The following is a 26,244-nucleotide window of genomic DNA, read 5'->3' as shown; positions in this document are numbered from 1 at the left end:
GGCAGAGTTGCTCAACCGGGTAATCCCTGTGGTTCATAACAACAGTGGTGCAGCATTTGGTAGCAGGTGGGACTGAAAGGTTGAGATCAGTATTCAGGTGGTGGATCTCAGTTATATCTACAGGTGTGAGGCTTGTTCTCATGTTCAGGGATTTGAGGAATGGCGGTTAGGCAAGGTCTGAGGTAAGGAAATTCTGGAAAGTTGTCACTGGATGATGAACATGTGCATGTATGAATGGATGGAGAAAGAGGTGGGGGCACAGATTGATGGAGGAGTAAATTGGGTGAGGCAGGAATCAGTATCGGCTTTGGGTCAAGTCAGATTGGTGGGATTTGAAGTGAAAAAGTGTTTCTACCATGGACACGAGGACAAGATCTTTAAAAACCTAGAAACACTGAATAGTGGGTAAGACAAAAGGTGAGGCCTTTGGAAAGTGGCAGTGTGTTTAAATTGGCCACTTATGAATGAGTATGTGTGCACTTCTTCATTTTATGAAATCTATCTGATAACTAAAAGTATCTGACAGTCCATTTTTAAATGTTCCTGTTAGCTGTTCAAAACCTGCACAATGTGGTGAGTAGCATTCTATCTTAATTAATACTGCTGTTCCATTCCAGATTTTCCCTGTTGTAATTATATTATATAATATAAATACCTTTCATGTCTGTGATTAATCATAGTTGATGGTATCACAGTTGAAATAGGAACTGGAATCATTTTCATCTCTTCATGTATAGTTCCAGAAGAATCAGAGAGACTTTCTATTCTAGCTGACTCAGCCTGTGAATCATTAGTACTGTCCAACATCTTTTCTTCAGCTACTACATATTTCTCTCTTTCTTGGCTACTAATAAAACCATCTTCTGACTCAGATTTGTTGAAAGTTTGTGGTTTGATGCTAGTAAGTGGCAGAATCCTTGTCCATGAGTTGCTGGAAACCATTTTTAGTTTTCATTAAAACAGCATATGGAACTAAACATTACAACACAGTTTTAATAATAATACAAATATCTTCATTTGAAAAGATAATACAAAATTACTGTCTTTAATATATCTTACAGTTAAAATTATAATGATATCCAAATTTGATCATCACATATAGTTTCATGGGTGGATAACTTAATTTTTTCATTTAAAAGTTTATACAGAAATGTAGCATAGATTAATTTTATTGAAAGGCTGTTTTACCTGTAATTTGCAGTTGCTGCTGTTATCAGCTTTTTATTTCTATTGAGACTATCAATTGTTGCTTTCGTTTTGCTTTTGAAGTCTTCATCTTTCCCCAATGTTTTGTCCTTGGCTGTTGTTGGTGGAATAGCAGAAGTGGCAACCTTTACTTGTCTGATATCTGAGTTTTCTACTAACACACCACCTTCAACTGATCCTTCAAGATATTTACTCTCCACAGATGTATTGTTCCTTTTTCTCTCTGTCAAGTCACCACTTGCATGTTCCTGAGGTTGTAACAGTAAGGCACACAATTATTCCACAACAGAATTACACACACACACACACACACACACACACAGATATATATATATATATATATATATATATATATATATATATATATAATGGAAGGAAACATTCCACGTGGGAAAAATTATATATAAAAACAAAGATGAGGTGACTTACCGAACAAAAGCGCTGGCAGGTCGATAGACACACAAACAAACACAAACATACACACAAAATTCAAGCTTTCGCAACAAACTGTTGCCTCATCGGGAAAGAGGGAAGGAGAGGGGAAGACGAAAGGAAGTGGGTTTTAAGGGAGAGGGTAAGGAGTCATTCCAATCCCGGGAGCGGAAAGACTTACCTTAGGGGGAAAAAAGGACAGGTATGCTTGTGTCTGTATGTGTGGATGGATATGTGCGTGTGTGCGAGTGTATACCTGTCCTTTTTTCCCCCTAAGGTAAGTCTTTCCGCTCCCGGGATTGGAATGACTCCTTACCCTCTCCCTAAAACCCACTTCCTTTCGTCTTCCCCTCTCCTTCCCTCTTTCCTGATGAGGCAACAGTTTGTTGCGAAAGCTTGAATTTTGTGTGTATGTTTGTGTTTGTTTGTGTGTCTATCGACCTGCCAGCGCTTTTGTTCGGTAAGTCACCTCATCTTTGTTTTTATATATATATATATATATATATATATATATATATATATATATATATATATATATATAATAGAGGGAAACATTCCACGTAGGAAAAATATATCTAAAAACAAATATGATGTGACTTACCAAATGAAAGTGCTGGCAGGTCGACAGACACACAAACAAACACAAACATACACACAAAATTCAAGCTTTCGCAACAAACTGTTGCCTCATCAGGAAAGAGGGAAGGAGAGGGAAAGACGAAAGGATGTGGGTTTTAAGGGAGAGGGTAAGGAGTCATTCCAATCCCGGGAGCGGAAAGACTTACCTTAGGGGGGAAAAAGGATGGGTATACACTCGCACACACACACATATCCATCCACAAATATACAGACACAAGCAGACATATTTGAAGACAAAGAGTTTGGGGCCTCTGTATATGTCTGCTTGTGTCTGTATATGTGTGGATGGATATGTGTGTGTGTGTGTGAGTGTATACCCGTCCTTTTTTCCCCCTAAGGTAAGTCTTTCCGCTCCCGGGATTGGAATGACTCCTTACCCTCTCCCTTAAAACCCACATCCTTTTGTCTTTCCCTCTCCTTCCCTCTTTCCTGATGAGGGAACAGTTTGTTGCGAAAGCTTGAATTTTGTGTGTATGTTTGTGTTTGTTTGTGTGTCTTTCGACCTGTCAGCGCTTTCGTTTGGTAAGTCACATCATCTTTGTTTTTATATATATATACAGATTAAACGCCTGGCTTTTGCAGACGATTTGGCGGTTGTCACAAAAGGTATAAAGGAAACAAAAGACGCTATTGAAAAACTGCACGAAATCGCTTCCAAAACTGGACTACAGATCTCTTACGAAAAGACACAGTTTATGAGCACAAAGAAACTCTCATCTCTGAACACAAAGTATGGCACGATTTACAAAACAGCAAACTTCAAATACCTCGGTGAAACACTACAAATGAGTGGACATAACAGAGACTCAAATGAAGAAAGAAAGACTAAACTGGACAAGGCATACAAAGTAGTGTGGAATCATTACAACAAGAAGTCTATCTCACAAAAAGCCAAATTACGCCATTACGACACAGTGGTGCTCCCCGAGGTACTATATGCAGCAGAGACCACACTAATCTGAGGGCATACACGTATCAGACAATTAGAAAAAGTAGAACGGAAAATACTTAGGAAAATATTTGGCGCAACTAACAACAATGGAATATGGATCAAGAAACCTACAGAGGAACTGTACAAACATACAGAGACAATCACAGAAAAGATTAGAAAACGCAGACTACAGTTCTATGGACACCTATACAGAATGTCATCACACAGGCTGACCAAACAGATCTTTGACTGGGTAACCACTAGAAACAACAAATGGGTGGCAGAGGTAGAAAACGACCTGAACCAGCTCAACATAACAGCAGACACAATAAACGACAGAATAAAGTTCAGAAACGTCATTAAGAAAAGTAAACTACATGAGATACAATGCGACAAACGAACAGGCATAAAATGGACCGAAGAACGCAAGCAAGATCACAGCCAGAAGATGGAAGAAATATGGGCAACCAAAAAGGCAATCAAGATGAAGCCGAAGACACGAAGCTGACAAGAAGCATGTACAGAGGACCGGAAACAGAAACACAGCGAGTGAATGAGGGAAGTTTGATATATATATATATATATATATATATATATATATATATATATATATATATATATATATATATATATATATATTTTCTCACAGCTCATACACATGTGGGCACCTCTCAGCACCACTCTATGTGGTGAGTAGCAGTCTTATCTTTTTCATACTGTTTAGATTTGTAAAGAATAGAGAGATAGAAGGAAAGGAAAAAGGAGAAAAATGTGTTGCTCTATAGTCACAGTGCTGTGAAAATCCTGATAATTCAGCTTCTGTGTTCATGAACAGGCCTTCTAGTCAGGTGCATGCAGGTATACCAATACAAAGTCAAACAGTGGTAATGTAAGAGTAAGTCTGATAATCAACAAGGAAAAAAGGAATGCAAATAAGAAGTTTCTATGAACAATACAGTCATTCATTCATTTCCGTGTCCAGTCAGCATTTCCAGAAGGTAGCAACTCCGATGGCCTTGTTTTTTCCCTCAATCAGGTCCTACGTTTAAAAAGGTTTAACCAAGCATTACCAAAAAATTGGGAATATTCTAAGAAAATCAAATCTGCTGTGGGGTACCTTCTCGGGGAAGCCTCAGAATGGGTTACAGTAAATACTGAATTTTTTTTTCCTGGGAAGACTTTCAAAAGAAATTTAAAGAAAATTACTGGTTTGACAGTGCACAATAAAAGTTTGTATCAGATCCATGGGACCTGGGCAGAATCATCTATCCCCCAGGGATGTTAACATTCTGAGTTAACGGGTCGAGTGACGACCATCGGATCCCAAGTTATTTTTGGCGTTTCTTCTAAAATAGTCTTGCTGCACCAAATTCCTTTAAAATCTTAAACTATTGTGTCATCTATCCCCCAAGCACATTAACATTCTGAGTTAACGGGCGGAGTGACGACCGTTGGATCCCGAGTTGTTTTCGATGTTTCTTCTAAAATAGTTTTCCAGCAGAAAATTCCTTTAAAATTTTAAGCTATTCTGTCATCTATCCTTTAAAATCTAGAACTGTCCTGGAATCTTATTGCTTAAAAACTAAATATGACTATAAAATAGAGGACAACTTAAGAAAATCACAGAAAACGTGGTATCTAGACAAAATAAACTGAACAGATTATTATATTTATGGAAAGAATAATAAGATGTGACTAACTGAACAATTGTTATATCTTAGTGTATAGATTTTCTATTTTGTATAGAGTATTTTATACTTTCTATGAGATGTGATATAGATGGGAGGGTTTGTATAAAATTTTGAAAGGAGTGGGTATTATAGGTAAGAGCATGATTTACATGAACAGATAAATCATGACTAACACAAAACACACAGCACACCTCACAAACAAATGAGCCTGATTCTTCTCCATTTGAAGTTTCCATAGGGTTGCTAGTATTTCCTTCGGGGACTTCGACGGTGAAGGTCGGACAAGTCCATTCTGTAGGAGACAATTTAACACCAAACCTCCTCCGGCATCTCACTCAAGTACCTGAGAGGTAGGGATCCTGGGGAAGGTGGGTGAGAAGGGTTTCCTGTCTTTGGGGCTATCTTCTTTCTCTTCTTCGATCCTAGCATCCATATCTATTTTTTTCCTTTCTTACTTCTCATTTGAGGATCTGTCTATTTTTTCCCTCTTTCCATATTCATTAACTTCTGTCGTTGAAGTCCTTCCATATTTCCATGGTTTCTAATAACCTACATCTTATCTTTAGATAAGAAAGCCAAAGAATCAGACTACATGAACACACATCTGCATATACACAAGTATACACTTAGACACAAAAATACAATTACAGACTAGGAAGCCTGTCACAATGTGAGAACTGCCAAGTGTTTTAGGGGAAAATGTGGGTGCATCTAGAAAAATATGCACACAAATATAGGAAGCTATGATGGTTCTACATCGAATATACATAAGAAAAGGGGTATATAAACTAAGAAAGAGGCACGAGCAAAGAGAGAAAATGAAAGCAGGAGATAACGTTAATCATGCTGATCAATAAGAAATGTCACTATAATAAATCCTCTAATGAATTGAAGGATAGTGGGACATGAATAGTATATGTTGACATAGTATCTATTGAAAGTATAGAAGTTGATAAGTAGAAGAAGACTCTAAGGAGTAAATGATGTATTAAAGAATAAATGTGAAGCTTAAGATAGATTTATATCTTTACCAGAAAATACTTAATTATGTTATACATAGAAATATATACTAGCGTAATGAACCGTGAGGCCTACTCAGAAAGGAGAAGGGGGGCTTACTCAGTATTCACTATGTATAAAGGGCAGGCGTACCTATGTGGAGATTTAAAAAAAAAAAAAAAAAAAAAGAAATGTATACTGTTGAAATATAAAATGTTATTATGTGTGATATTAGTTGCATAAGGATTATGTATAAAATATCGTGTTATCGATCTGGGGGGGGAGGGGGGGGGGGGGATATATAGTGATTCAAGAATTTCTATGTAAATTCTAGAACCACTCAGCCTTCTACCATCTCTAACACACGATATTCTAGATACGAGTGTGGGATGGTAAAATCCTGCCTACTGAACATCACATGTTTGTGTGTGCAGGTTTAAAGTCGGTCATGAGAAGAAAGTAGGCACAATGGTCGAACGGCGCTGACAAGTACTTGTCTGGCAATCCATAGATGTTTTAGAGGAAGAACCATGGAGCTTTTATGCAGCTCTGTGCCTATTATGTCATTGACTATTGTTATGTGAAAGAAGAACAGTTGAAAAAGTAATCTTGTGAACTCTTAATCCAGCCTTGGTAGAGGCAAGATCTATTTTATGATTCATGTGAAGTAGAGTCATGGTTTTTAAGTCAACTCCTTTGTAAATGTAATTAAATTTGTTTCTGACATTGGACGGAGTGAGTGGCTTACTGGAAGTCGTATATGTACGTGGAAAGTGAGAATTTTATTCTGTATGGATTCCAAATATACCGTTGGTTGACGAAAATTAAAGTTCACATATCTACTTGTTTCACAAGTAGAGAGAGAGAGGCTTAAATATTCCCATACCTAGCATCATTCTACAGACACAAATCCAAGAGAGTTTTCCAGCAGCCAGCTAGCCAGCAAAGAAGATTGTCTGCAAATCCCTAGTAAGTCATCTCATGTAAAATAAATGGAAAGTTTGTACAGCTCCTTCTCACTTTAAATCACCATGAAAAATGTTAGAATTGTTGGAAAAATAGGAAGCACCTGTATGAATTTCCATAGCTCAGATGGTGTGCCAATACTAAGATAAAATTGGAAGGCCGAAAGATAGAAGGCATATACAGATGGGCTATACAGTGGAAATGATCTTGAGATGTAGCAAAGTGATATGCTTGACCCAGTCCCTCCACTAATGTAATTATTCTTTTTTCCTTTTCAGCTCTTTTGCGTAGGCAATACATGTGCCATGTGTGTACATAAACTCAAAAAATTCTTGTTTGAGTTATATTTTTCAAAACTTTATTATTCAGTGTATAGTTATTTGATGGCTGATAACAGCAGCATATAACATTCACAAAGACACATTTTCTTTAATACACTCCTGGAAATGGAAAACAGAACACATTGACACCGGTGTGTCAGACCCACCATACTTGCTCTGGACACTGCGAGAGGGCTGTACAAGCAATGATCACACGCACGGCACAGCGGACACACCAGGAACCGCGGTGTTGGCCGTCGAATGGCGCTAGCTGCGCAGCATTTGTGCACCGCCGCCGTCAGTCTCAGCCAGTTTGCCATGGCATACGGAGCTCCATCGCAGTCTTTAACACTGGTAGCATGCCGCGACAGCGTGGACGTGAACCGTATGTGCAGTTGACGGACTTTGAGCGAGGGCGTATAGTGGGCATGTGGGAGGCCGGGTGGACGTACCGCCGAATTGCTCAACACGTGGGGCGTGAGGTCTCCACAGTACATCGATGTTGTCGCCAGTGGTCGGCGGAAGGTGCACGTGCCCGTCGACCTGGGACCGGACTGCAGCGACGCACGGATGCACGCCAAGACCGTAGGATCCTACGCAGTGCCGTAGGGGACCGCACCGCCACTTCCCAGCAAATTAGGGACACTGTTGCTCCTGGGGTATCGGCGAGGACCATTCGCAACCGTCTCCATGAAGCTGGGCTACGGTCCCGCACACCGTTAGGCCGTCTTCCGCTCACGCCCCAACATTGTGCAGCCCGCCTCCAGTGGTGTCGCGACAGGCGTGAATGGAGGGACGAATGGAGACGTGTCGTCTTCAGCGATGAGAGTCGCTTCTGCCTTGGTGCCAATGATGGTCGTATGCGTGTTTGGCGCCGTGCAGGTGAGTGCCACAATCAGGACTGCATACTACCGAGGCACACAGGGCCAACATCCGGCATCATGGTGTGGGGAGCGATCTCCTACACTGGCCGTACACCACTGGTGATCGTCAAGGGGACACTGAATAGTGCACGGTACATCCAAACCATCATCGAACCCATCGTTCTACCATTCCTAGACCGGCAAGGGAACTTGCTGTTCCAACAGGACAATGCACGTCCGCATGTATCCCGTGCCACCCAACGTGCTCTAGAAGGTGTAAGTCAACTACCCTGGCCAGCAAGATCTCCGGATCTGTCCCCCATTGAGCATGTTTGGGACTGGATGAAGTGTCGTCTCACGCGGTCTGCACGTCCAGCACAAACGCTGGTCCAACTGAGGCGCCAGGTGGAAATGGCATGGCAAGCCGTTCCACAGGACTACATCCAGCATCTCTACGATCGTCTCCATGGGAGAATAGCAGCCTGCATTGCTGCGAAAGGTGGATATACACTGTACTAGTGCCGACATTGTGCATGCTCTGTTGCCTGTGTCTATGTGCCTGTGGTTCTGTCAGTGTGATCATGTGATGTATCTGACCCCAGGAATGTGTCAATAAAGTTTCCCCTTCCTGGGACAATGAATTCATGGTGTTCTTATTTCAATTTCCAGAAGTGTATGTTCAAGATTCGTGTTTCTCTGGAACCTCATATACTTCAAAATTCAATTTCACAAATAATTCACTGTTTTAGGATTGACATACACTATATGAAAGCCCTCATTCTAGTCGTTGTAAAGAAAATCTTATCTTTCCTAAAAACTGATTAATGAAAAAAGTAATGTACGTTCAAACGTATTGGATTTCAGAATGTTCAAGTCACAGAATGTAATCCTTTCAGACACCCAGCCCTGATTTTCTGATTCCAAAAATGTGTAATTTCCCTATGATAGCATGTTTGTTAGTGAAATATTAGAATTAGAAAATTTGAGTTTCCAGGAATTTCTTGGTGGACTTTTTTTAAATCCAGCTTGTAACTATGCATGACCAACCTTCTGCTACATCCGTTACTCCAATTTAAGGCTATGTTACCACTTGTTACTTGAAATATCTTCACTGCCTGGTATGTAGATCTACCATCTATTTTTCCTATCTTTTATGTCATACTAGCTGAGTACCTGGAATTGCCCTGGTATGTATTTATTCCATTATCTATCAGTGTATCTCTCCCGCTCCCTCTCTCTCTCTGCCCATCTTTCCCTTTGCCCTGTCTCTGGCTCTCTCCTCTTCTTTCCTTTCTCTGTCCATCTCCTCCTCCCCACACTATCCATCTCTTTATCTTCTCTTTCTCTGTCCTTTTCCTCCTCCCCCTCTCCTTATCCATCTCCTCCTCCCACCTCTCTTTACACATCTCTTCCTCCCCTGTCTCTGTCCATCTCCTTCTCTTTCCTTTCTCTGCCCATCTCCTTCTTTCCCCTCTCTCTGGCCATTTACCCTTCCCCCTCTTTCTGTCCACATCCTCCTCCCCCTATCTATGTCAATCTCCTACTTCCCTCTCTTTGTCTGTCCAACTCCTCATCTCCATTCTCTCTCCTGGTTATTACTCCCACCCCATTTTGAGGCTGGTGGTTCTTAATGCCACACTATTTCTTTCCATGCTGTAGCTAATATGTGTACCAATTTTGGCTGAAATCGTTCCAGGGGTTTAAGGTGAGCTTTTTACTCATGGCTTTGGCTGGCACATGTACATGTTGAGTATATTTCACATGTATTTAACATATTTATCATGTGTTTGAACACATATCTAGTGAATTTCATCCTGAAGGTTCATTTTCACACTGCTCAATGTTTATGTCATATCTCCTGAACATGTGTCGTAGAATAATACGATAGTGTAGATACATCCAGTGGAATACGTGACTCATTTTGTGACAGCTGTCAGTGGGAAAAAGTTTTTTAAAGGTTTGAAATTATGTTTAAAGATTGTTGTCATCATTATCAGTTACTAGACGAATAGTATGGATCTTCGCGTGCCATGAGCTACACTACTTTTCCACCCCCACCCCCACACCTGTGATAGATAGGTGGTTTTTACTCCCAGGGTGAGTATTTCTAGACAGTAAGTGATATGTGTAGCAAGTTTGGTTGAAATCTGTCCAGTGGTTTAGGGGGAGATGTGGAACATACATACATAAATATGAGGTCTGTTAGAAAAGTATCCAACCTTTGGCCAGGAAGGGGAGAGGGCAGGAGGGCAGGCGGGGGATCTTGAAGGGGACTGACTTACTTGGATCACTGGACGTGTAATCATCCTCCAAGTAGTTCCCTTTGGGTTTCCACACACTTATCCCAGTAGTGCAGCCACTGTTGAAAGCACGTCAAAAAAGCCTCTTTTGGAATAGAGTTTAGCTCATCTGTCATTACTGCCATAATGTTCTCCCTTGTCTGAAATCACATTCCTTTCAAAGGCCTCTTGAATTTCAGGAACAGCCAGAAACTGCAGGGGGCCATGTCAGGAGAGTAAGGAGCCTGTTGAAACACTGGAATCTAGTTTTTCACCAAAAATGTCTGAATCAATTGCAAGAAATGTGCTCCAGCATTGTCATGATGGAGACACCAATTTCCTGTTTACCACAAGTCCAATCTCTTGCCATGCACAGCATCATGTAGGTGATGGAGGACATCCCGGTCATCCTCTTTGGTGATTGTTGTGGTGTGCACTCACAGTGTGCCACACCACGGGAGTCAAAGAAAGCAGTCAGCATCACTTTGACATTGCTGCACTCTCAGTGGGCCTTCTTTGGTCTTGGTGCTGAGGAATGCTGCCACTGCAACAACTGGGATTTGGTTTCTGGGTCATATGTGTACACCCAGGACTCGTCACCAGTGATTATGGTGTTCACAGGTGTTCACAAAGTAGGAATCACTGTTTGTTGAGTCCAGCATGACATATGAGGCTTCAACATGAAGTTGCTTTTGTTCTGCTGGCAACGGCTTTGGCATGAATTTTTCCAATGCTCTCTTCATGGCCAAATCTTGGGTCACAATGGAATGTGCTGAAAAAGTGCTGGTGCCCACCTCTTCTGCAATTTCTCTGATAGTCACATGACAGTTCCGTATCACCATAGTATTCACTGTGTCAAAGACCTGGTCATTTCAGCATGTCGATGGCCGATCGAAGTGTGGCTCACTCTCCTCAGATGTGCAGCCATCTTTAAACCTGTTGTACCACTCCTTAATCTGTGTAACGCCATAGCATCATCACCAAAAGCTGTCTGTATCTTCTGAATGGTTTCCACCTGGCTGTCACCCAGTTTCTGGCAAAATTTGGTGCAGTAGCACTGTTCCAATTGTTTTGCCGTTTCCCTTACAATGAAAAACTGATGCTAGCACTACAAACAATCTCACTTGATTGCTGCTTTGCCAGTGAGTGACACTATAAAGCTCATGCAGGTACACTAGATTCACATCTATTAGGTGTTAAAAAAAAGGGGGGGGGGGGGGGGAAAGAAGAAAGGTTCACATACTTTTTTAACAGAGTGAATATGTACATCCATTTTTATAATTTGTATGGATTTAAAAACCTTAAGAAGGGTACAAGCCCAGGAGAGAATGGAATTCCTGCTGAACTTCTCAAGCCTAGAGACAAAGCCCACTGCTCCTAAATCCACAAACCAGGAAATACTGAAGGAGTGGAAGGTAACCGTGACATGCTACATCCATAAAAAGAAAGATGAATCAGTATGTGACAACTGTTGCGGTATACAGTCACATAACAGCTGCTACAAAATCTTCCCCAACTGTCTCCCAGAACGAATCAAACCACTGGAAACAGAAATTACTGGAGAGTACCAAGGAAGTTTCCAAACAGGGTAATCAACCATGACTAGATTTTTGTCTTAAAACAGATCTGGGAGAAAATGTATGAATACAACCAAGAATTACATCTTCTCTTCAATGACTTCAAAAGGACTTATAATAGATCCATAGAATGAGTTTGGTTAAAAACCATGACAAAATTTGGCCAATCAGAGAAGTTGGTGAGACTTGTAATGATAGAGGCATGAAAGCTATGATTAAGACAGGCAATAAAATGACAGAAAGTTTCCAATTGGATACAGGGTTAAGATAAGGAGATGGATTGCCATTTGCTCTTTTCAATGTGGCACTTGAAAAGGTAGTTAAAGAGTTCAACAAAGAGAACTTTTAAGGTTTTCAAATCAATAATGAGAATATAACTTGTCTATGCAGATGACACTGCCCTAATACTGTGCACGCAAGAAGAAGGGAAGAAAAAAAAAGAAAAGTATTCAGACCCTTGAATCAGTGCCATCAAAATTGTGGCTGCGAATTAGTACTGAAAAGACTGAGTATATGACCATAGAAGTAAGTTTCATAATTCCAAAAGTCTAATGTACCACAAATCAACACACGAAAGAATTCAAATGTCTTGGACTGATTCTTAATGAAGAACCTCAACTGAAGCAGAGATTAAGGCAAGAATGCAGGTGGGAAACAGATGCTATTTATTGGTAAACCCAGTATTAAATGTAGACACAACTAAAATCAAGACTATATGAAATATTAATAATGCCTGTATGGTTCTCAGACCTGTTGCACACAAAAATAAGATCTTAACCAATTGCTTACATTTGAGAGAAAGGTCCTCAGGAAAATGTATGGATCAGTCTGGGACGCAAGTACTGGACAAGGGAGATTCACAATTCACAGAAGGTGTCACAATACAGAATTAAAGAACTATACAAGGAGCCTAACATTGACAGAGTGATGAAAAATAAAAGACTTCAGTCATGTAAAATAAAATGAAAGTAAATAAGTAATAACTTTGCATTTTAAAACATTGTAAAAACGTCTTATGCATTTCTTTAAATAGGCAATATGCATAAAGTCTCATCAGTCAGCACCTAGCACTCATCATGTAAAGTTCCTTGTTAGCCAGACCTGGTTGTGCTTTCCTGGGGTAATGTTTGTACAGACTGCCACTGCCAAGCTTCAGTCATGTAAAGTTTCATGGCAGTACTATGTACAGTCAATAGTGTATTGTCAATCGTGATGAGCTATAATAATTTACAATCACTTGTATTGAACAATTACTGAGTATAAACAATGTATTAATGTCACTTTGTAAAATGCTATTAGTCTTCTTGAGGTTTATGTAGTTTACTGATCTGTTGTGATATCAGTATGAAGCTTGCTATACAACAGCTGATTACCATCAACCAAGAATGGAGCTAATATATATGCATAAAACTGAAAACCTACTTTGGTGATATTGTGCACAGTTATTTAAAATTACTCAGAGCATTCCAGCAATCAAGTAGACTCAAGAAGAAGAAAAAATTAAAGAAGCAGAAGAAGACTTCTGAGGAATCCAGCTGACAGATCAGTAAACTTATATAAACATGAAGACAACACTATAGAAATGGGAAGAGAATGTAGGTGAAATTGAGAATACTGCAAGAAGAATCTGAGAGAACACTGAAAGAAGCAGGTCAATAATAGTCCCCTGAAATAGAAGACATTCCCTCAGAATTATTGAGATTCTTGGAACAGCCAGCCATGACAAAAGTATTTCTGTTGATATGCAAGATATATGAGACAGGTGAAGTACTCTCAGACTTCCAGAAGAATGTAATAATTCCAATTCCAAAGAAGGCAGGTGCTGACAGGTACGAATATTATAGAATGAAAAGCTTAATTAGTCATAGATGCAAAATGATAACACAAATTATTTACTGTAGAAAAGAAAAACTGATAGGAGGCAACTCCATCAAAGACCAGTTTGGGTTCCATTTATGAATAGGGACATGAGAGGCAACAATGACCTAAACAGTTATTTCAGAAGATAGACTGAAAGCAAAGCACTGTAGATTTAAATACAGCATCTGACAATGCTGCCTGGAATACTCTCTTCCAGGCCGGCTGGAGTGGGCGAGCAGTTCTAGGTGCTACAGTCTGGAGCCGCGCGACTGCTATGGTCGCAGATTTGAATCCTGCCTTGTGCATGGATGTGTGTGATGTCATTAGGTTAGTTAGGTTTAAGTAGTTCTAAGTTCTAGGGGACTGATGACCACAGCAGTTAAGTCCCATAGTGCTCAGAGCCATTTGAACCATTTGAACTCTCTTCCAGAGTCTGAAGGCAGCAGGGATAAAATCCAGCAAGCAAAATATTATCTACAGCTTGCACAGAAACCATACTGCTGTTACAAAAGTCAAAGGACATGGAAAAGAAACAGCAGTTGAGAAGGGAGTGATGGGTTGTAGCCTATTCTCCATGTTATTCAACCTAGACAATGAACAAGTTGAGAAGGAAATCGAGGAGAAATTAGTAACAGGAATTAAAGTTCAGAGAGAAGAAATGTAAGTCTTGAGGTTTAGTGATTGCATTGTACAAGGGTTCTTCAAAACGTTTCTGGCCCGAGATAGTTACTGTAATGTCTCACACAAACAACACCACCTCATTTTATGGTGACTTGTTGTGGGTATGCAAGTCAAATTTTGTGGCTCCAAGTTCATTATTTTGCCACTAGGATGCATTGTATACTGTAGTATAAGCAAAATAGCAAATATCAAGAGAATCAAGAGCAGTGCAGTGATTGAGTATCTTCATTTGAAGGGTATGGCATCCAAAGAAATTGCAGAGGACATCCGAAATACACTTAAGGACAGTGCTCCCTCTCATGCAACAGTGAAAAACTGGGTGTCTGACTTCAAACATGGAAGAACGAGTGTGGAAGATGCACCAAGGAATGGAAGGCGTGTCTCCATTGCCACTGATGAAACAGTGAGTGAAATTCATGATATGATTTTGCAAGATCATTGAACAATGTTGTAGCACATTGAAACCATATTTGGAATCTCCCATGGGCATGCTCATGACATTGTTATGGATATTTTGGAAATGGGGAATGCAGAAAGTTTCATCTCAAAAGGTCCCGAAAGAGTTGAAGGAGCATGTCAGTGTCATGAAGAAATCGTCTGCTAAATTTGAAGCAGATGAAGACGGCTTCCTTGCAAGGCATGTGACAATGGACAAAACATGGGTTCACCACTTTGATCCTGAGACAAAACAACAGTCACAACAATGGAAACATCCTTCATTCTCTATCCCAAAAAAATTCCGTGCGCAAAAATCAGCCAGGGAGGTGATGGCATCAGTCTTCTGGGATGTAGAAGGGGTAATTATGGTGGATTACTTGCAAAAGGACATAAATATCAATGTATCATTCTGTTGCACCCTCCGGCAGCCTTTGAGAGAAGAGATAAAGATAAAAAGGCACGTGGAGTTCTTTTGCATCAGGACAATGCACCGGAGCACAAAGCCCTCACAACACTGGAAACTGCGTGACTGTACGTTCAAATTGTTATGTCATCTGCCATTGGCTCCACCATACATTTCTCTTGCCCCACACCTAAAACAAGACATCAAAGGATGATGATTTGACAATGGTGATGCAGTGATTGATGCTGTGAACTCTTAGTTGGACTCAATATCAAAGACCTTTTATTTGAATAGTTTGCAGAAATTATCTCAGCGTGTGCACAAGTGTATTAGAGTACATGGGTATTATACTGAAAAATAAATTGGTATTATGAAATTTCAGTCATTTTTTGTTTGTTAGGCTAGAAACTTTTTGACCCCTCCTCATATAATTCTATTAGAGACAGGAAAGGGCTTTCCAATCAGTGATCAAATTATTGACAGCATCAGTACAAATGGAACATTTTGAATCATGTGTGGTCATAGTTTGTTTTAATACAGTATGAGGGAGTTTTCAATGAACTGTAAGGAAGTACAGAAGAATGGTTATTTGGAAGAAGCAATACTAGATCACCTAGATTTGTGGGCTGAATTACACTGTACAACTCCGTTAAAAATCATTCACAAAAGATGTTTTGTAAAATCTTTGGTAAAGTATTGGAGTACTTGCATAATATGTTTTATAAAAGCTGGAGCATGGTCTTCACTTTAAAAAGAATTTTTTTTTCAAATTGTTTGACAGTGTAATACATGCCTCAATTAACAAATTGATGAATCAAGAATCTGTACCTGTTGTCCATATGCCTTGTTTTGATCACTGTCTGTCTTTGACTGAACAGAATATTGGTTTAAAGGAACAGGTTCAACTGTTGTCCGATGTTGAATTGCTCCAGATCTGAGGTCTTTAAGAGCTGCCATATCCTTGTCCAAAGATGGCTTCACAGTGTTAACAGGTGGCTGTGTCTGTTACAAAAAATGTTACTCTGTGTATTACCAAGTGCATAACACACTGATATGTTAGTGAATATGGTGAAGATAACAGTAACCAAATAACATTCATCTTTACATTTAAGGAACAGCACCACTTAATTAATTTACGATGTCTCCGAAAAGTATCTCTTTCTGAAACTTCATTCCTTAATGCATTCTGATAGGGGTCTAAAAATTAATAATACCCACTATATTTCTTTTCAAAAGCTAACAGAATCCCATAAATAATTCAAGGTATATTTCTAAACTAAGATCATAAAAATATAACAGTAATATTTTACTGTGTATCTACTTCACTTTTCCACATAATCACTGTTCACATCCATACACTTTCTGTAATGCTGCACCAGCTTCCTTAGCACCTTTGCATAGAAGTCTGCCAGCTGGGAACTGGACCAGTTGGTAACATGTCTCGAGTTCATCATCATTTTGAAATCATTGTCCATCCACCCACTTTTTCAAATGCAAGAAGAGGAAACAGCTGCTTGGTGCAAAGTCCCAACAAAAATCTAGACTCTTCTTCTTGATTTCGGCAGTGCTGTGAGGTCTTGCATTGACATAAAGCAGGATTATGTAAGACAACAGTTTCCCCTGGCATCAATTTTGGATCTCAGGTCTACATCTGCTGTAATTGTTGACCTATGCTCTACAAAATCAATGAAAAAGATGCCTTTTTCATCCAAAAAATGGCAGAAGAACGGTTATTTGGAAGAAGCAATACTAGATCACCTAGAGTCAGAAAGAGAGAATGCTTAAACTTTTTTGGTTTGGGTGAACTTGAATGGTGACACTGCATTGCCTTTCTTTCAATTCTGTGTTGGTGTACGACAACTACATCTCATTGCCTGGGAAAATGTGGGAAAATATGTCATCCCCATCTTGCCTATAGCACTCTAAGAACTGTTGTGCATTACACATTCTTTGGCCTTTGAGGTGAGCATCTTGGAACCCACCTCACACACAGTTTGTGATATCCAAGTTTTTCAGTGACAATATTGTAAACTGATGTTCGATCAACATTTTGAAATTCATTACCCAGACTAGTAACCATCAATCACTGATAACTTTGAAGTTTTTGGTTCACTTGATCAATAATGTCATCAGCCCAAATACTAGGCCTGATGTTTGAGCAACATTTTGGAATGCATTAGCCAGACCAGTAACCATCAATCTCTGATAACTTCGAAGTTTTTGGTTCACTTGATCAACAATGTCATCAGCCCAAAAAATGGGCCTCCAACTCCACATTTCATCGCCAGCTTTTTTGTTGCCAGTTTGAAATTCTCGACGCCATTTTTGGACTTGTTTGTTACTCATTACTTCAGGTCCATACACCAGCCATGGATTTCAGCAGCTAAAGACCCTTTTGCTAGAAAAAAATTAATCACACCCTGCACTTCAAAACTGATGGGATCTATGGTTACCTCAGGTATTGTGATTTGCTCTCACCTACTGGCAAATGACTACTGAATCAAACCTACCTGTAGTAGTTTCCTAAAGAGTTGGTGGACCATGCTGCAAGTGTGAAACTTCGTTCACGCCTACCATCAATTAAATATTCATCATATTCATCATTGGACCTTAGTTTTGGAATCTGCCTCATATATATGGAGGTAACGGTATTGAAATGCACACCCTCATTCTTCTCCAATGACAGTCAGCACCCAACATAATAAATAATTATTTGATGACTTGTGTAACTGTGATGGTAAAGAATTTCTGTGAAGCACTATGCATTCAAATGTCAGTTGTATGCCTTTCCAAAATACCTATAAACTATAGGAAAGAAAGAATGCTTACGGCACAGTTAGCATAAAACTTAAGTAAAACTGAAACATTCTGACCTAAAACAGAGGAAGTATAACTACAGATTAATATGACAAGCAAAATGTGAAAGCAGTCAGAAGAACAACCTTGAGAGCAATACTATAAAAATTCAGTGAACATGAAAATAAATTTCACTTCTGGACATTATCTATCTAGTCACTGTTGATCACGCATGCGCTAAATGGAAACTGATAAAATAGAGGCTAACCTAGGGCATCACACACATCCGTGCCCAAGGCAGTATTCGAACCTGTGACCGTAGCGGTCGCGCGGTTCCAGACTGAAGCGCCTAGAACTGCTCGGCTACAACGGCCAGCAAAACTGTTCTCTCATTTATGGAATACTGTAAATTTATCATACGGGTTTATAAAAATTTTTTAATTGTAAAGCATATGATAAATAATCTATTGTTATGTATACTTTGTAAGCTGGTAAATCAATAAGAAGATAAATTTTATGTGCAATAACTTGCATACAGCGTAGGTACATACAAAATTTACAGGAACAAATAAATATAACAAATCAGCCATTGGTGTAGGAACTTTACTCTGTCACCTATCAACCAATTTTCTATTTCTACTCATGCCACTTTTCAACCAATTAACACTTTAAGTGAGCAAAGAAGTTTCATCAATTTTACTGGAAACTATAGATAAACGTAACAATGGAAAGTAATTAGAAACAAAGCTGACAGAATAATGAGACAAAAAGTCCACAGAGTTGAAACTTTATGTGACCACAAAAATATATTACACAAGGATATGTGAAGTAGAACAGTTGACATTTGGTTCTCACCGAGAAGCCATCAGATTTGAGTGCATGCAGCTGCTGTTGAAGGCTGACAGCCACATCTTCATGCCTGGTTTCATTGTCGTTACTGTTGATGGCACTGAGTGGTAGTGGCTCTGGTCTCACTACATCTTCTGCATCTTGAGGAATCTGTTTTTCTTGCTGAATTGCTGAGTCTTCAAATGATGACTCCATCTCTGACTGCCCAGTGCACATACAGAAAAACAAAAATATGTTACATAAGCTAGTCGTAAAAATCTAAACTGGGTAAAGTAGAAGTGTAAATTTGGAATCAGTTTTACAGCAGAGTCCAGAGATGGTAACAAACTTAAATAGCATTCAAATGATGACTGCATCTCTGACTGCCCAATGCACATACAGAAAAACAAAAATATGTTATATAAGCTACACATAAAAACCTGAACTGGGTAAAGTAGAAGTGTAAGTTCAGAATCAGTTTTACAACAGAGTCCAGAGATGGTAACCAACTTAAAGGGTGTTCACAGGAAAGCTTCCTTCTTCTGTAATGGAAGAGTAAAATGAAAAAAGAAGTATGCATATTGCCAACAAATTAACAAAGTAATGAAATTATAGAGAAAAAAATGAATATCACAGAATGCAAAAGACAGGTTTCTAAAGTCTGAAAACTTAACACATAAGCCCTACTGGTAAAAATAGTTGGTCAGCCAGTGAGAAAGGGGCCATTAATTTCAAAGAATGAAATCATTCACATACAAATAATCACATAACGTGTGGTAGGATGAACAGGAAACATAGAAATCATTTCACAAGTCCAATAGAGTAGCACTGCTATGAATACTTATGTTTTCCTTTTTTTCCATATTTTGCATTAGTCCAAATTGTACCATTGGTTAGAGTCCATGTTAAAATGTAGGACCCTTATGACTGGCTGAGTGAGTCATTACAAAGGTCAGAGGAAGGCAAGGGCATAGGACCATGTTTAGTAAGCAATGTTGTGTTCATATCAACCTTTGGGTTAACAGCAACAAAAATAATAAATTTTTGAAAATATAATGTGATTGCATAGATAAAAAAATCTACTCACCAAGTGATGGGAGGAGACTCAAACATAAAAGAAGGGGGCTTGGAGAGACTTACCAGACAGTATGACAAGTATCAACAGTATTGGATGCTCACATTCTGTGAGACACTGTGGAGAAGTTTGTGCTTTGATCCAGGATATTTGTGCAAAATAGGGTGGTTAGGAACTGTATACCACCAACTTTCCTACCCTTGTGAGCTCAATACTGGTGAGGAAAATTTCAATCTCCATCAGGATTTGAATCAACTACCTCCAAGTTGACTACCACCCACAAACATGAATTAGTGACTTTGGCTGTGGAGAAAATGAAAGGAGCATGAGAAGCAGAATGGAAGGTGCTGTGTCTGAAGTGAATTTTTCCAGTGTGAGTGACAGTGATGAAAGCAAGTACAGTTTAGTGCAATGTTTGGATTTTTGTTGATAGAGGATAAATATAGCCTTCTCCTCTCAAATAGTCCCAAAGTGGTTAGCAAGCTTAAATCCCCTTACCACAGATGCGTCACCATCAACGGTACTGCATGCTCATGTTCCTTGAGACACTGTGGATAAGTTTGTGCTTTGATCCAGGATATCTGTGCAAGATAGGGTGATAAAGAACTGTACACTGTCAACTCCCCCCCCCCCCCCCCCCCTGCTTGCCAGCTAAATACTGGTGAGGAAAATTTCATTCTCTGGCAGGATTTGAATCAACTACCTCCAGGCCCAGTAGCATTCAGAAACATGAATTAGTGACCTAGGCCACGGAGAAAATGAAAGCAGCTTGAGTATCAGAATGGAAGGTTTTGATTTTAAGGTGAGAAATGGTAGAAGGCAGAAACAGAGATGATGCTATGTCACAACAGTGTCTGAACTTTTATACCTTAAATCCACTTATTTGGAAACTTGATTCTTTTTTCCAAGTTAACAGATCTCAGAGCAGTGCACTTTCTGAATGTGCTGTATTACAGCACAATGACTGTCACACAGCAATTCAGCTATAAGGCTTGTAGCTTAATTATAAACACTGCTATGTGCCACTCTGTTGATGTGTAACTCACAGGATCCAACCTCTTTTAGTTTCATAAAAAATCTGCTGTTTCCAACATACATGGATCAAGAATCTCCATTTATATAGAATGTGTTACTTTATTTCATTGACACCTGTAGTGTCAGGAAATATATAAATCACCATCAGTCATCTGTGACTTTTCTAGGACTTTTTACATATTATAAATGACCTTATGCTAACTACTCTCTTCCAAAGTTGGTTGGACCCTTCCCATCACAGCACTGTCACAACACCTTTTAAGCATTGATGGTTCATTTATTAATTCATTCAACATGTTTTGTAGCTCCTATCAAAAAAGAGAACCTTCAGAGATGTAGAAGAAGTCATAGTACACATTAACAAAAGAAAATGAAATCACAGAAACTTAATTTGTTTATTGTGTTAACATTGAACTATCAGTACACTGCTTAATACTGTTCATGCTTATGTCAGCTAAATTTAATCAAGCAAATTATAAAGAAAGCTGCTACTATGAAAAAAGCTGCTCCCTTATTAGTTATACAAAATGATACTATTTATGTCATTTTGGTAGCTTAACATGTACTTGACTGCAGTGGTATGGTTACTTACATCTGTAAATATAACACCCTGTTTGCTCTTTGTCATGTACCCTTACAAACAAAACAGCTACTTTTCATTAACTTTTCAGTTCCCGAATGGTGTAGATACTCACCTATGGTAAGTGGTAGAAAGAAAGGCTCATGAGACACATTTTAAATTTTCTTTTCATAGTCCCAGTTTCTTATTTTATGTTAGATGGGAACATCTAAAATACCTTTGCACTGGAATGCATTACAGTAACTCCATACTGAACCCAAGACAAGGAGAAAAAGTGTACATGAAAATTATTTAATTATTTGTGTCTTGTAACGTGATTCTGGAGATGTCCTTCAAAAGGAATCTGCTCTACAAGATATTCTTCCTACACAGTTCTGCTGAATGAACATTTTATTTACCATACTTTAGGTGCACTACCCCAGAGGGTAATTTCATGACAACATGGAGCAAAATGTGTAAAATAAACACAATGAGAGATGCTTCTTAAAGAAAAGTATGTTGAACTGATCTTGTAACTGTATGCTGGACTGATGAGTGAACTGATTTTAAATTTCTATTCACCTGAATCCCATGAATTTTACACATGGTATTTCATTTAGTGTATGACATTTAATGTCTGCTTTGGGCAGCAGCAGGACATTTTTGCTTGTGTGAAATCACACATTCTGGCCTGAGCTGCCAGACATGACAGTTGTGTGTGTAAGGTGTGCATGCATTGTGTGATTTATTTTATTTTTTATTTATTTGGTATGCATATTCCATGGATCCGTACATGCAAATGATTCACCTGGATGTGGAACGTGTCAATACAATTGTACAAATACAATTAATGCTACAGAATAGTAATATAATACAATGATCAATAACATAATATTGTATCATCCATCTAATAACTAAGAGACTAAATACGTCTATTATTAAGGGAGTGCATTATTTCTGGAAAAGAATTCATCTAAGGAGTACAGTGGATGGTCAAGCAGGTTTTTTTTTTTTTTTTAATGTACCTTTGAACAGCGTTTCATTTTCTCTTGTATATTTAATATAATTAGGCAATGAATTAAAAGTCTTTACAGCAGTATACTTTACCTCCTTCTGTATAAGTGGTAATTTTTTTAGTTCGACATGTAGATCATCTTTACCTCTAGTATTGTAGTTACGGTATGAACAATTTGTTTCATACTGAGCATAGTCTTTATTAACAACATTCATCACAGAGTATATGTACTGACATGTTGTAGTCAGTATTCCTAACTGTGTGAAAAGTTTTCTACATGAGGTTCGTGGAGGTACCCCACACATGATTCTGACTGCTCTCTTCCGAGCAGATAAGATTTTTTTGAGGCTGGTGAATTACCCCAGAAGATTATTCCATAACTCATTTATGAGTGAAAGTATCCAAAGTAAGGTGATTTTAAAATGTTGACGTCCCCAAAATGAGTAATTATTTTTAAAGCAAAAGTTGCTGATGAAAGCCTTTTTAGAGTAAGGGACACATGCTGTTCCCAGTTGAGTCTACTGTCAATTTGAACCCCTAGGATTTTAGTGGAGTGCACCTGTTCTAGTTCCTGGTTGTCATCAGCAATTACTATATTTTCTGGAGTTTTATTTTTTGTGTGGAACTGTATAAAATTAGGTGAATGTGTGTGTGTGTGTGTGTGTGTGTGTGTGTGTGTGTATATGCGCTTCTCTTTCTTTTTCTGATGAAGGCTGTGGCTGAAAACTAATATGTAAGTGTCTTTTAATTGTACCTGTCTGCAATTACAGTAAGTAACAGTCTATCTTTTCCTTGCAATGTTGATATTCTAACCCACCATCAAAGACTTTGAACGGCTCACAAAATGTGTTAGCAGTTCTGATGTGGCACATTAATACGTGGAAAAATAATAAATGTTTTTTTTTATGGCGCAACAATTTTTAACTTGTGAAATTCTGTATAGAAGTTATTTACCTCCTTTCCTTTACAGAAAAGTTGTGTTCCTATTTACACGGGTTTTGGGAACCCCCCGCCACCCCATCCATCCCCAATCTTGCCAAATTTTCATTATTTATTTTTTGTCTCTACAAGCTACTCTGGGAGTTACTCCTCGTGAAAAAGTACTAACCAGCATAGTTGTTTGTTTGTTTCTTTGCAAGTTGCTATAATCACGTTTAAGATATGGCTATAATTTATCATTTTAATTCTCAGTTTAAGATACCCTCTTTAGAATTAGCAAATGAAGTTCAGACTATTTGCTACTGCATATCTCAAGTGAATCATTTTCTGCATTAGGATTTTCACTGTACTTTCCATATTAATGCATTTTGCCTAGTATACGTTAATAAAATTTAAGAAACCTAAGATTCTTCAACTAGTTTGGGTTTAGCAACTATATTACTGTGTGCTGAAACAAATAAAATACTTAAACATCATACTTAATGTGACAAATAAAGAGTTGGAAATAACCTAATTTTTTATTTGCGATCTGTCATGGTAAAACAGATATTTAAACTTATTTGTTTGCTTATGTTAAACAAAGAGTCTTAATTGCAGGTAGATGGCATTCAGTCAAGTTTTAACTCTATGATGTAGTTATAAATGATAATAAAAAGAGAAAAGACTGAAGATTATAGTAAGCTATAGCTGTAGCAAATAAAATCAGAAACAATGTATATTGTTCAAACAAACATACATTTGCTCCCCTTTTATTGTGATGTTTCAGAATTTATTGTTTAAATGTAAATGTCTTGCATGATAAAATGTTCATTTCAATGAATGCCCACAAATCACTGTGTGCTGCAAATTGTTGAGTAAAGTACCAAATTAGTTATGTAAGGAGATATGTACCTGTCTGCTGCCATGTGCCGTAGTGGAGTGTGACTCATCATCATCATCATCATCACCTAGTTGCACACTGTGTAGAAAAGCTGTGGCATAGCTAGATCTAGTGCCATTTACTACCAACAGATCCCTTCGTATACTGTCAGCTGGTGGGCCAGCACCTGTCTCATTATATATCACTGACACATGGTTAGTGAATTCAAATGCCACCTGTAAATGTGATACACATTAAAATCTACCATGTTCTATCATGTTGAAGTCTGCTCTCCACAGTTCACTTTCTGGTTCAATCTCTAGACTACTAGTACAACTTCCTACATTTGATATTTTATCAGATACTAAATCTATTATGTTCATAAAAGAACTTCCTCTATCAGAAAAAAATATAAATTTGTATGTTGATTTATTTTATTTCATTCTGAAAGTGTAATTTTGTATGTTGAAGTTTTTACTAAATTTTGAAACTTTAGGATAAAAATCAGTGCTGAATCACCAATAAAGCTTTGCTTTTATGCAAATTGGTGATTTATTTCAAATTACTTGAACTCAGACTAAGAGCATCCCACTAGCTAAGTGTTATTGGAGCAATGATTTTGTATGTATGTGTATGGAATAGGATTTGCTGCAGTTTTAATCATTCTGTAAACCACCTTTAAGTCTTGTCCCTGTATTTATTGGAACATAGTTAATGATGGTACTACACAGCAGAGAGTGCAGGAATGTACAAAGAAACAAGTGATTAGAGATTATCATATACTTTACTCCCTATTTCCCAACAGGCCTTCTGTCTAATGTATACTAACAAATTTGAATCACAATGTACAAATCATGTGGGTATCCTCTACACAAATTATTGCCTAACACATGCAGTTGGGATAGTCTTTTCATCATAGAAATGTCCACCTACAATAATAATTTATTTTAATGTTTAACCAGGCTGAGCATAATGATTACAGTTTCTGGTACACAGATAATAGAAAAAGTGGAAAACTCATAAAAAGGATTCAACATCATACAACTACATGCCCTACAAATGCAACTGAAAAATGAAAACATCTTGTTAACAATTTTTTATTATAATATATCTCCATGTACATGTATGCATTTCTGTAAAAACTCTAATTTAACACTGAAAATGTTTTCAAATTACTGATGCCCCTCTTAACTGTAATTTTTTTGAACACTCAGTGTATTACAGGCAGTACACCCTACCCTTGTGGTGTTGGATTTGTCTTTTTCTTAAACTTAAATGCAACAATGACAAACAAAAGTAAGCTTCATTTAATGAAATGCCCACTCACTTTACTTCTAATATCAACCACAAAGAATGTTTTGGTTAGTATAATTTGACAAGCAAAAGGAGAAGGTCTAGTTACACATAGTTTCTGATCAGCTTAATGTTTGTCAATTTGCTGATTTAAAATCTAGACTTCCACCATTAATACTGTTCTGTCCACAACATGAGAACATTAGGCTCAGTGTTCTCATTTATGTTTTCACAGAGGAATACACTAAGTGTCATACATTAAGTTATACTCTCTGATTTCTTTCTTTTCCATGATCAGTACAGCAAACACATTATGATGTAGAGTAAACATTTTCAGTTGTAAATTGAAAATTTGCACCTGGATGAGCACATGAATCTGCATTTAAAAGTAAGCCCAGTCTCCTTACCATTACCCTACCCATCGCGCAAGCTGGCATCACCAAAATTCTCAGTTTTACTGGAATGCTGAACAGTGGTCCACAGTCCCCCTCAGCATGAGAAAAGATAACTGCAAGGGACTGGAGGTGGAGAGCATGATTTTATGGTAGAATATTTAGCAG

At 38.3% G+C, this 26,244-nt stretch overlaps 1 protein-coding gene across 1 annotated transcript in view; it reads right to left on the bottom strand.

The window, feature by feature from the left end:
• Positions 1-26,244, bottom strand: part of LOC124804636 — a 530,005-nt gene that overhangs the window by 50,512 nt on the left and 453,249 nt on the right. Inside the window, exons 5-9 of the mRNA XM_047264852.1 lie at positions 24,424-24,627; positions 18,937-19,131; positions 16,114-16,287; positions 1,189-1,454; positions 656-931 (exon numbers count right to left, since the gene is read on the bottom strand). Coding sequence (XP_047120808.1) covers positions 656-931; positions 1,189-1,454; positions 16,114-16,287; positions 18,937-19,131; positions 24,424-24,627 — 1,115 coding nt within the window. The remainder of the gene's footprint in view (positions 1-655; positions 932-1,188; positions 1,455-16,113; positions 16,288-18,936; positions 19,132-24,423; positions 24,628-26,244) is intronic.

The sequence above is a fragment of the Schistocerca piceifrons genome, chromosome 7 (genome assembly GCF_021461385.2).
Source record: "Schistocerca piceifrons isolate TAMUIC-IGC-003096 chromosome 7, iqSchPice1.1, whole genome shotgun sequence".
Lineage (NCBI taxonomy): Eukaryota > Metazoa > Arthropoda > Insecta > Orthoptera > Acrididae > Schistocerca > Schistocerca piceifrons.
This window is presented reverse-complemented; position numbering and strand designations above follow the sequence as displayed.